Genomic DNA, 12,059 nt, shown 5'->3' with positions numbered 1-12,059 from the left:
GGTTCTATTCCAACACCCCAGCACTCATCTATACATATAAAGGAGAGTTGGGATCCGAGAGACTGTGTTTGTGTGTTTGTGGAGGGATGGAGAGTTAAGGTGGGTGGGGGAGTCACGTGATCATCTCCCCTCCCATTCACGTCACTTCATTTCGCTCCGAGCTGAGCTCCACAGCTGACGCGGTTTTTCCATTCTTTTTCCTTAGTGTTTAGTCCTCTCTCCTTTACTGATTTATATAAAGGAGAGTTGGCATCTGAGAGACTGTGTTTGCGGAGGGATTGAGAGTTAAGGCAGGTGGGGGAGTCACATGATCATCTCCCCTCCCATTCACGTCATTTCATTCACTTCATTTCGCTCCGAGCTGAGCTGCTCTGAGTTCCGCAGCTGACATGTTCTTGCCGTTCTTTTTCCTTAGTGTTTAGTCTTCTCTCCTTTACTGATTTACTGTTTACTAGACGCAGTACTTACTAAATAGTATTTTTTCCTTTAGTGTTTCTACTTAGTGTTTCTTAGAATATTTTTGCTCCAGGAGGACAAACCTAAAATGTTGTATATAAAGAAGCTCTATAAGTCGCATGTAGATACATAATTATTCCAACTACAACGACTGCAGCGAAGCGCACGAGGTCTGCTAGTCCACCATAAAACAACACCTTGTAACTTGCAGTAATGTGCTGAAAGAAGATGGACACAAAGTAGCTCTGATTTCTTTTCTTTATTTTTTGCAATTTCTTTATTTTTAACTTCCCAGGTATTTAAAACATAATGATAATCTTGGACATTCTACTATAAGTTACTTTTTCGAGAACACAAATAGCATTTTGGTTTCTTTAGACTTTTTAAATTTTCCCTTTTGGATTCTTTGTCAGTCAGCCCTGCAAAAAAAAAAAAAAATGAATGCCATATTATGACATTTTGAAGGTTCTCAGTAACCGGTGTTCATAATGTTGCTTAGAGCATTTTAGTACCTGTCTTGGATGATTTTGGTGAAAATCCATTCCATGAAGTCCTGTCTGATCAGGTCAGTCAGCAAAGGATGGGAGTCAATCTGGTCTGGAGTCAAGGTGCGTCTGGAATAAAAGGATTGTTGAGTGCTTCTTAATTGAAATTAGAAACCTTGTTTATATTCCAAACAGACCCTCTGTTTTGTGCAGGAATTGCCTATCTCAATTAGAGATGCCACACAGAGGAGCTCTATAAGAAAGGGCACAGCGGACTCTTCTTCCTTAGGGGACTATGTTCCAATAATATGACTGGTGACATCCTTCACATCTTCTACAACTCTGTGATGGCCTGTGTTTTGTGCTGGACTGGTAACATCACTTCAAGGGAGGATCACTGACTCAACAGGTTAATTCAAAGGGCAGGCTCAATTACGAAACTCACTTTGAACCCCCGAAAGTCATAGCTAAGGAAAGAATTAAAACAAAACTGACTGCCATTATGAACAATGCTTCATATCTTCTCTATGACACACTAAAGGCTGAGTTATACTTTAGCGTTGAGCCTATGGCATAGCTGATGGGGTCCTCCTAAATGAAACTAAACAACACATTGCGTTGAGATGAACCCTATGCAGATCCCTATAACTCTGATTGGCCAGTTTGATAACTGTTCATCTTCCGGTTTGGTGGTCATGATTGCATGAAAAAGCAGAAAAATGTGAGGGACAGATACTTTAACCTATGGAAAAGAATGTGTAGCAAGAGGAGTGTTGATCATGGAGTGGAAAAAAATGTGTGACCTGTAGGGGTCATACCAGCACCCCAGAGACAACCAAACCAAACTGTCACACAATACCAGGTGATAAACCATGTAAAAGGTAAATCACAGTCACAATTCTATTACTTTCTTTTTCCACCTCAGCTCTCCTCCACCTCCGTCTCCTATCTTTGACCCTTCGGATGAGGCGGAGCGGCTGCTTTTCAACCCAAACCCTAGGGTACTTCTGGTGCAACAGGATTGCCACCTGGAAGCAATTCTGGGTCCAGTGGAACCTCTCTGTAATGGAGAAGCCTGCTTTCTGCAGCTCCCCTTAGCGGCACCTGACAACCCCAACAGGGTTGCTCAGCAAAATTACAACTCCCTTATAACCATGCGTGTGTCCAAATGGGAGTCATACCAGAGAGGTACCGCCACCCAGTGTCCGCCACCCTGTCCTTCCCTTAAATTGGCCTTCCAACTGGGGAACATACTACTAACCAACTTAGTCAGGATCTTATTCATCCATCTCCTTCCTTTATCATGTCTTCCTAGCTGGGGTGCCAGCCAACCTGTGTCTTCTATGAGAACTGCCTGCATTTTAACGGATCGTTCAGTTTTCTTGGGTGCCACAAACACCAGCACCAACTAGTGTTCAGGCATGATTCAGAAGGATAATCTGTATAATGGGTTGAAAGAGTAAAGGAGTCCCAAAAAATAGTTAGTGAGCAAACCAGGCCACTCCTGTTTAATGCTTTGTTTAGTCCAAAATAAAGAAGAGAAATAAGCATTTGGTGCAGCAAGAGAAATCAGGCAGTTAAGTTCTTTCTGAGCCAGTTTGGCTTGCCTTGATCAGTGTCAGGGAGCTCTGGCATACGGCAGGTCAAATCTCAACTGAGACGCCTTTTTCAATGGGCTTCTGGTCTTGTAAAGTCTTCCACCTGGAAAAGTCAGGACTTTATACCAACAGCACTGTGGCTGTAACTGCCAAGTCAGGTGTTTTCTTTGTTTTTGTAGATGGAAAATTAAAGCAAACAGGACGCACTGGACTACATATTGGAATGCCACAGCCGAAGGTCAGAATATTTATTTGAGTTAGGTTGTAGTTTTTGATTTTTTTAATAAATCTGTAAATATTGATGGGCAATAAAATCCAAAATATGTTCAGTCAGTCATCATCCAACCCGTTATATCCTAACACAGGGTCACGGGGGTCTGCTGGAGCCAATCCCAGGGCACAAGGCAGGAACAAATCCCCGGGCAGGGTGCCAGCTCACCACTGGGCACACAAACACTAGGGACAATTTAGAATCGCCAATGCACCTAACCTGCATGTCTTTGGACTGTGGGAGGAAACCCACGCAGACACGGGGAGAACATGCAAACTCCACGCAGGGAGGACCCGGGAAGCGAACCCAGGTCTCCTAACTGTGAGGCAGCAGTGCTGCCCACTGTGCCACCCAAAATGTATTCATTTAAAATTAAATTTATAACAGAATAAAGTGTGCAGAAAGCGGAGGGGGGGGGGGTTGAAATATTTTCTGAATCCACAGTATAGCATCTGATTGCCTCAGTTCTTAGCTCTTCATTGCTTGTATTCTTGAGTTCCTTTATAGTGCTTACCTCTTGCTCAGATTTATATTGTTTTCTGATTTTTAATTTTTTTTTTATTTACTGCTTTTGTAATAAAAATCTTGAAGACCTAATCTATGTGTATTTTTGTTTATTCTGTGAACACTTTTCATTTTGGGCCAGGGTTTTCACAGTTCCCCTCTCCCTTCTTCTTTCATTCTTTTTATGTTAATGATACAAAGAATTCATTTTCCTGTTTTGGTTCATGCAATGTTATGTCTTTATGCCTGTGAATTATTTTTAACATTATGGCAGTGGCATCTGAAAGCTGTCATTTTCTGAGGTTTTTCTCGTTATGGATGCAGTTGTCCTGTGCATTGTTACCAGTCACACAGACACGGCACGTTGTTAGGGCTCTGCATGAATCCTACCTTATATTTTGTTTTGTGCCTTTTTTCAGTTACTTTTTCTTTCTTTATTAGCTTCTATGTTAACCGTTTGTTCTTAAGAAGTTACCCTGTGTTAACTAAGTTAACAAAATCAAGGAGATTGTTCAAAGGTTTGTTAATGTAATCAACTGTCTTAGTAGTTTTGATGGAGGTGGGATGAGACCCCTAATTGATCTACAATTCCTAGGTGCTGTAATTAGTCCTATGCCACCACCTGGGAGGACATGCAGGTCAGGCTTCAGATGAGCCTTTGGTGGAGGCATTGAATTCTTTTTGTGGTCTTTCCTCAGGTGCTCTTTGTATCATCTTAAGAATACTGATCGTTGTCTTTTTAAGGAATCATTGATAAGTCCATCTATTTCAATCTCCTTGTGTATTTAGGAACCCAGTGTTCACCATATAGTTTCCTCTCACATTCCAATGACATACGGGTTAGGAGCATTGACGATCCTAAATTGTCCCTAGTGTGTGCTTGGTGTGTGGGTTTGTGTGTTTGTGTGTGTTCCCTGTGGTGGGCTGGCACCTTGGCTGGGATTGGCTCCAGCAGATCCCCTTGACCCTGTGCTAGTGTTAGGATATAGCGGATTGGATGTTGACTGACTGACTGTTCACCAGATATGCCTCACATCCCTTTGCCTTTGTGTGTCTTGTTGCATTTCTTCGCAGGATATTCCAGCTCTGTTGTGGACGCTGGGTGATGTAACACATGAACATTCGCCACACAATTTACTATTTTACGTCGGCCACTCGCCTTTGTTCATCAGACATTCCCAGCCTCTTGTGGACACTGCATGATATTCCACCTGGATAGATGTTCAATCGCTTTATGTATATACAGTTATACTGAGACCATTTAAGCCATGCTAAAGTGGCAATACCTTCCCACTTAGCAATTGCCATACTCTAATGACCCTCCCTTTCTAACACATCTTTAATGAAGTCACAATAAAGTGGTCCCTGTTACTAAAAACTATTGACATGAAGAGCCTGATATAAATATTTATTGGCATATATGGCCTGTATCCCCAGTGCTCCTGAATTGGATATATAGGTTAGAATTACCAGTTTTTAGGCCGGATATGTGTTATCTCTGGTAAGACGAGGATGGGCATGACCTTGACTTTGTGACTTCTGCCCCACCTTGTTTGCTCCCACAAATGACAAGCCTAACTGTGGCTTGCACAACTCTTGGCATTGGATTAATTTGTGTCAGTCGCCAAGCTCAGTCGAAATCACAATTCTGTATATCAAAGACCACGATACTAAAGGTGGTATGATCCAAAGTCTGTGGAGCTAGGTGTGAACCTGCCCAGTTGCCCATTCAAACCCTACCATTTTTCATTATGTAACCCTGAAAATATCAGTGCTTAGCAGAGTTGCAAGTATATTTACAGCATATCAGAAATGCCCTCTTAAACACTTCATTCCACATGAGAAGGAGCCATCTAAAGTAAAATGAACTCAAAGTCCAGTTTATATATTAAGACAAACAGTAATCCATAGCATTCAGGGGTGGGTTACATTCTGTATGGCACTTTCAAATTTTTAGACACATTTTTCATTTCCAGGTCACTTACTTGCTCTTCTTTTCTTTTCTGTTCAGGAGGAAATTGACAAAATTCTTCTGAGCCATGGAATCAACAATCTTACTGATGTCACTGGCAATGGCAGACTCAGCATATCGCCTCTCCACAGGTCTGACGCCCTCCATTTGTACAGGAACCACCCTAAATAGGGAATACCCAGAGAATCGTTTAACATCACATCAAGCCCTCTGACATCTTTTCTATGCCCAACACCCCTGGAAAAGTTTTTGTTTTACATTTGCTTCCCCCTACAAAAGTAAAATCACATTTGAAGATGAAGATGTCACTACTGCCGGTGAGCAAATTAAACTCCAAAAAATGAACTTTTAATGGCATAAAATTCTATCCATCCATCCACTAACCCGCTGAATCCGAATACAGGGTCACGGGGGTCTGCTGGAGCCAATCCCAGCCAACACAGGGCACGAACCAATCCTGGGCAGGGTGCCAACCCACCACAGGACACACACAAACACACCCACACACACACCAAGCACACACTAGGGCCAATTTAGAATCGCCAATCCACCTAACCTGCATGTCTTTGGATTGTGGGAGGAAACCCACATAGACACGGGGAGAACATGCAAACTCCACGCAGGGAGAACCTGGGAAGCGAACCCGGGTCTCTTAGCTGTGAGGCAGCAGTGCTATCAGTGCTACCACTGCACCACCGTGCCGCCCCATGGCATAAAATTGAAATATAAATTGAGCAATTTACCTTTATAATCTATATACTGTATATATACTGCTCCAAAGAATTAAAGGAACATTTTTTAATCAGAGTATAGCATAAAGTCAATGAAACTTATGGGATGTTAATCTGGTCAGTTAAGTAGCAGAGGGGGTTGTTAATCAGTTTCAGCTGCTGTGGTGTTAATGAAATTAACAACAGATGCACTAGAGGGGCAACAATGAGATGACCCCCAAAACAGGAATGAATGGTTTAACAGGTGGAGGCCACTGACATTTTTCCCTCCTCATCTTTTCTGACTGTTTCTTCACTAGTTTTGCATTTGGCTACAGTCAGTGTCACTACTGGTAGCATGAGGCGATACCTGGACCCTACAGAGGTTGCACAGGTAGTCCAACTTCTCCAGGATGGCACATCAATACGTGTCATTGCCAGAAGGTTTGCCGTGTCTCCCTGCACAGTCTCAAGGGCATGGAGGAGATTCTAGGAGACAAGCAGTTACTCTAGGAGAGCTGGAGAGGGCCATAGAAGGTCCATAACCCATCAGCAGGACCAGTATCTGCTCCTTTGGGCAAGGAGGAACAGGATGAGCACTGCCAGAGCCCTACAAAATGACCTCCAGCAGGCCACTGGTGTGAATGTCTCTGACCAAACAACCAGAAAGACTTCATGAGGGTGACCCAAGGGCCCCATGTCCTCTAATGGGCCCTGAGCTCACTGCCCAGCAGCATGCAGCTCGATTGGCATTCGCCATAGAATACCAGAATTGGCAGATGCACCACTGGTGCCCTGTGCTTTTTACAGATGAGAGCAGGTTCACCCTTGAGCACGTGACAGAAGTGAAAGGGTCTGGAGAAGCCATGGAGAACATTATGCCGCCTGTAACATCATTCAGCATGAGCAGTTTGGTGGTGGGTTAATGATTGTCTGGGGAGGCATATCCATGGAGGGTCACACAGACCGCTACAGGCTTGACAAAGGCACCTTGGCTGCCATTAGGTATCAGGATGAAATCCTTGGACCCATTGTCAGACCCTATGCTGGTACAGTGGCTCCTGGTGCACGACAATTCCTGGCTTCATGTGGTGAGAGTATGCAGGCAGTTCCTGGAGGATGAAGGAATTGATACCGTTGACTGGCCACCACACTTTCCTGACCTAAATCCAATAGAACACCTCTGTGACATTATGTTTTGGTCCATCCAATGCCACCAGGTTGCACCTCAGACTGTCCAGGAGCTCAGTGATGCCCTGGTCCAGATCTGGGAGGTGATCCCCCACAACACCATCTGTCATCTCATTAGAAGCATGCACCGATGTTGTCAGGCATGTATACAAGAACACAGGGGCCATACAAAGTGCTGCGTACAATTTGGAGTTGCTGCAATTCAATTTGGGCAAAATGGACTAGCCTGCCACATCATTTGTTCACTCTGATTTTTGGGGCGTCTTTGAATTCAGGGCTCTGTAGGTTGATCATTTTCATTTCCATCAAACGATGTGGCATCCTTTCGTTCCTAACACATTACCCAGTCTATATCAGTATAGATATCCAGGAGGATTTCTTTTTCCCATTGAGATCTGATGTGTTTTCAAAGTGTTCCTTTAATTTTTTTGAGCAGTTTATAATCCAGCGTTTGCCTATTTGCCTGTCCTGTTTTCATCGAGAGAACTACTAAACGGATTTAGATGGGGGTTTTTTTCTAGAATTTTCTTGAACATTTCAGTTGATTTTGCGACTTCTCTCATCGCACTAAGTATCAGGTTCAGCTGCGGTACCGATTTATTCAGGCAAATCCGACAGAGAGGCTGTTGGCCTCTCACCACGTGTTGGAGCGGACCTTGCATCCGCTTAGCTACCAAAACCTGTTTGCTCAACAGACATTATCACCTACAGATTGTTAAGGAGTAACGTTTGACGTTTCTGAGAGAGAGACCAGAGCTACATGTGCTTGGTAATGGTACCAAAATACCATTTTATTTGGTTGTATGGTTCTTTGGGCTTTGAAAATGTTTCTAATATGTAGAAAAAAACAAATATGTAAGTTATCGTAGGCTATAGCAGGATGCTTACATATCAAAAGAAACCCAAGTTTTGCCTGTGTTATTCAGTCCTTTTAAAATAAGGAACTCACTGGGATTACAGAAATCTGTTATCATCTGTTCATGGCAATTTATCAAGCCTGCTATGGATCTAAATTAATAAAACTTCTTTCTGAAACCTTCTTGTGGATGAGTTATGGCATCGCACTGAAGAACCACTTTGATGTCTTTATTTCTAAAGAGGTATTGGCTGTACAGGGCCAAATTAAGACATTTACAGGTCCTAAGCACTTAAAAGATTTTGGTGTCCCCATATATATCTAATTTAAAATATAATTTATTTTTTTTTCAAAAATTATCATATGTCTGGCAGCGCTGCACTGTCCTCACTCCCATTGGATGACTGGACGGGACTGCCGTCATGACCAAGACAAGCAGTATCACGTGAGCTTCGGTGGACCATATGCTAATTACCAGATTCTAACTTTGTTGTATTCCCAAGATTAATATGTACCATTAACCTCTATTAGTACAGTTTTATTAATGTTTTTACTACTGCATTTCTATATATTTTTTTTTCATTTAATCTGGGAGCATTATTTTGTGGAACCTGGTTAAACCGCACCTTTTGCAGTTTTGCACCATATGGTCCATGGTAAATCCGGCAATGGAAAATTTCTGCCCGCCTTCCCCTAATGCCCTAAGAATGTGCTTATTTTGCTTAATGGTTAATCCAGCTCTGGGTTTGTACAATACATTTTCCCAATCTCATTTTATTCTGTTTGTTTAATTTACAATATTATAACGACCTGGGGTTGCGAGGAACTATGGAATGGATTGAGCCCTCCGCGGAAAGCTGGTTGTAGGTTGCCCTGAAAAGGAACGTTGGTTTCTTTAGTGGATGGATCCCGCATCCCGCCTTTCTCAGCCGCTCCCCCGCAACGCTCAGGTCCACGCGCAAATTGTCTGCTTCATTTGTCCGTTTGGCATGCACGTCTCCAGCCTCGCGTTACTCCACCTACCAAGAGCTCAGATGCATCCCGTCTGCCACACTATCCGCCCCCTCCGTTAGCCGACCCAAGGTCAGGGTCCAAACTCGAGGCGTTCCCAGTCTGAAGGACTAGCATCTGAAGAGACGCGAAGCAAGTCCTGTTTAGGTGCTGTGTCTGCTTTCTACAGTCCCAATTCACGGTCACGGGGGCTACTTTTGTGGCTTCTCTGAGATCCGGACTCAGGGCGCTATAATTAAACTTGTCATGTTTCTTCACAATGAAATGTGTCTATGTAAAAACGTTGATTTTATCCATATTTCATCTTGTGTGTTTTGCTTTGCATTCAGTGCCGGTCGAAGCCCATTTGGAGCCTTGACGGGGTGGACAGACCTCGCGACTCGTTGTCCATAGCGGGTGGACAGTATTATTAGATTTCTACGACCTGCGGTTCTCCTTCGGTGTCTGGAAAGTGCACCGCTTCTGTAGAACAAACGGCGTATAAACCGCATAAACCGTATAAACTTAAGCAGCGCGCGCCCCTTGATGCACGTAGCGTGCACACCATACGTTGATAAAAGCACCCACTCGGTACCATCAGAGTTCGACGAATTCGTGTTGGGGGGTCCCCTTCGGTTCACGCAGCGCGCGCCCCTTAGCTTTCATAAATGCATCCCTCCGATGACAGTTCCCTATAGGCGGCCGGCTATTCGCCCAATGGTCTGCAGTCTGGCTGTCTTTGCATGTATTTTTTCCTAAAATGCAATCTCTTTGGGACTGTACTGAAAACCGTAAAAATGAATAAAAAAATGATTGCATTAATTCCGCGATTTAATACATCCTTCAAAATTCGGTTTATTTAATTACATTTTACTGGCTTGTGTGGTTACTTGTAGAGCCATCTTTTGACAAGGAACCGTATAGTTTTGTCTTTTTTCATATGCATTTGTTTTTGGGCTTTGAAAGTGGTTCCTACTATGTGGACAAAACTAACATCTTTAATCTATAGATTAGATTAGACTATAGGCAGGATACTAACAAATTAAGAAAGACTGAATAACCCATGTGATTAGACAGTAAGAGTTTTTTTAATTTGGGAGCCCATTGGGATTTCACAAATCGGTTACCATCGTATCGTGATTATTAAAAGAGTTTCAGTTCTTAATAAAGATCTTTTCTGGAAACTTCACGTTCATGGTTCTTCTGGGAACCAAACATTGTTCCTGCTAGCATCTATCTCTCGGAAGAACCGCTTTGGCACCTTAATTCTATAGAGTGTTCCTGCATAACTGAGTTAAAAAGACCTGTGTGTTTTAATCTTTTAACTCAAGCCTTCTCCAAACCAGAGTTAAATTAGCCTTCATGACTAAGGAAAAATCCTTTTTTATACACTTTCGAAGATTTATTTAACGCTGTAAGAGTTCATTTAACACCGCCGTGCAGATTGGTTCTGAGAGGCGCAGCTTCAAAAACGGAATTCTTACCTACTGTCATCTTCTTGACTGTTTACCAGGGCGAGACCAAGTATGACGAAGAGAAGAAGAGACAACCGGGAAGTATCCATGTTCGGGCAGATATACCTGTAAAAAGAACATTTTGGTGAGAAATTTCCGATAGCGCAAGGATTTTTAGTTTCTGTAACTACAATAGAGAAAGTTGTGTGTATTGAATATTACTTCTCTCTCTCTCTTTCTCGCCATATACATACGTTCAAGACGTTTCCGCACTTTTTAAACACTATTAAGACAAACAAATGACATCACTTGTCTATATAGCCACCTATTGTAATGCAATCTTCCCAGCGTCGTACCAACTTTTTAATGCCCAATTACTACTCCTCCCTCCTTCACCGTTTCCAATGAAAATATAAACGTGTGGAAACTTTTTGTAAGTCCCTCATATATTATTTTACCTCTGCCACGCGCTATCTGTCTCTCTCGTATAATATATACGTATACATGTATTTAATATAAATTTTATATATGGTTATATATAAACTTCATGGTGGGGCAGCTGTTCGCGCTTTCCGCCTCACCTTCCCATATAAAGAAGTGCGCACTTTCGTGAGTTCCCTGTGATTGGCTGGCGCTCGGACTGTACTTTTCTGGTATGGGCTCCTGCCCCACAACTTGGAACAGTATTAAAAGAGTTAGATAATGGATGTGTGGGTGTGCTTTGTGTGCCTATAAATCTTTGTAGACATTGCTTATGTATATTTTCTTCGACGTCCTAGAGATAAGATTCGGCACATGACATATTCGGTATGCGTGTGTTCCCTTTATTTCTGGTTTTCCGCACGTTCTAGCAGCACGCATGTCATGGCTAAATGTCTGTTGTCCCCTGTGTATGTGCGTGACTGTGATAAGCTGGGCCTTGCTCAGGGATGGCTTATATCTTGAACCCGATGCCACTAGGACAGGCTTCGACTCTAGAAGATAGTTCATTTCTGTTTACAAAAAAAAAAAAAAAATCGGTCGCAATTTAACGGTTAAATGACTGAAATGACTGTGTGCTAAGATGTCAGTTATTTAACTGTCAAAACAGTCAAAAGCACTGATCAGTGTACGGTTTGTTTTAGAAAAAAATAATGCAGTCATCAATTAAAATTCCTTTATCATTAATATTAAAAAGAACTTTTCTTCCCATATTATAATTAGTTAAATCAAACCAACCAAAACATAACAGTTCTCTGAGGTCATTTTTAACTTGACATATATTTTCAATGTGCACAGTTCATTTACCTACACGAGATTAACGGCATAAGCCGACAATACCAAAATATAAAAATTGTCCACAAAAAAAAAACATTTTAGCATACGTGCAATTCAGTGTTAATAAAAAGCACTGTCTGTTGTCCAGAGGAAAAAGAAACGTTGCTTTTCTAACAGGGGTGCTACATTTTCAACAGTATATCGAAAATAACTCAGCATAATTAACATAGCACAAAACATTCAAAACACACTGTAAAAAACATTTAGTAATCATTTTGAATGTTTTGTGTCCCACAGGACAAAAATATGGGGGCT

At 42.2% G+C, this 12,059-nt stretch overlaps 1 protein-coding gene across 1 annotated transcript; it reads right to left on the bottom strand.

The window, feature by feature from the left end:
• Positions 1–847: 847 nt before the first annotated feature.
• LOC120518021 (gastric inhibitory polypeptide) lies at positions 848–10,597 on the bottom strand. The gene is made up of 4 exons (XM_039740572.1): positions 10,518–10,597; positions 5,300–5,449; positions 969–1,070; positions 848–875 (listed from the first exon to the last, which is right to left on the bottom strand). The coding sequence occupies exons 1-4, from the start codon at positions 10,595–10,597 to the stop codon at positions 866–868; spliced, it is 342 nt and encodes a 113-aa protein (XP_039596506.1). The 3' UTR covers positions 848–865.
• Between the last annotated feature and the right edge of the window lie 1,462 nt (positions 10,598–12,059).

Source organism: Polypterus senegalus, chromosome 17 (assembly GCF_016835505.1).
Source record: "Polypterus senegalus isolate Bchr_013 chromosome 17, ASM1683550v1, whole genome shotgun sequence".
NCBI lineage: Eukaryota > Metazoa > Chordata > Cladistia > Polypteriformes > Polypteridae > Polypterus > Polypterus senegalus.
This window is presented reverse-complemented; position numbering and strand designations above follow the sequence as displayed.

Coding starts and splice junctions, on each gene's coding strand:
- LOC120518021 (XM_039740572.1), bottom strand. CDS start 10,597: ATGGATACTTCCCGGTTGTCTCTTCTTCTCTTCGTCATACTTGGTCTC. Junction 5,450..10,517: donor AGTCAAGAAGATGACAGTAG/GTAAGAATTCCG, acceptor TTCCCTATTTAG/GGTGGTTCCTGTACAAATGG. Junction 1,071..5,299: donor AGAAAAGAAAAGAAGAGCAA/GTAAGTGACCTG, acceptor CTTTTATTCCAG/ACGCACCTTGACTCCAGACC.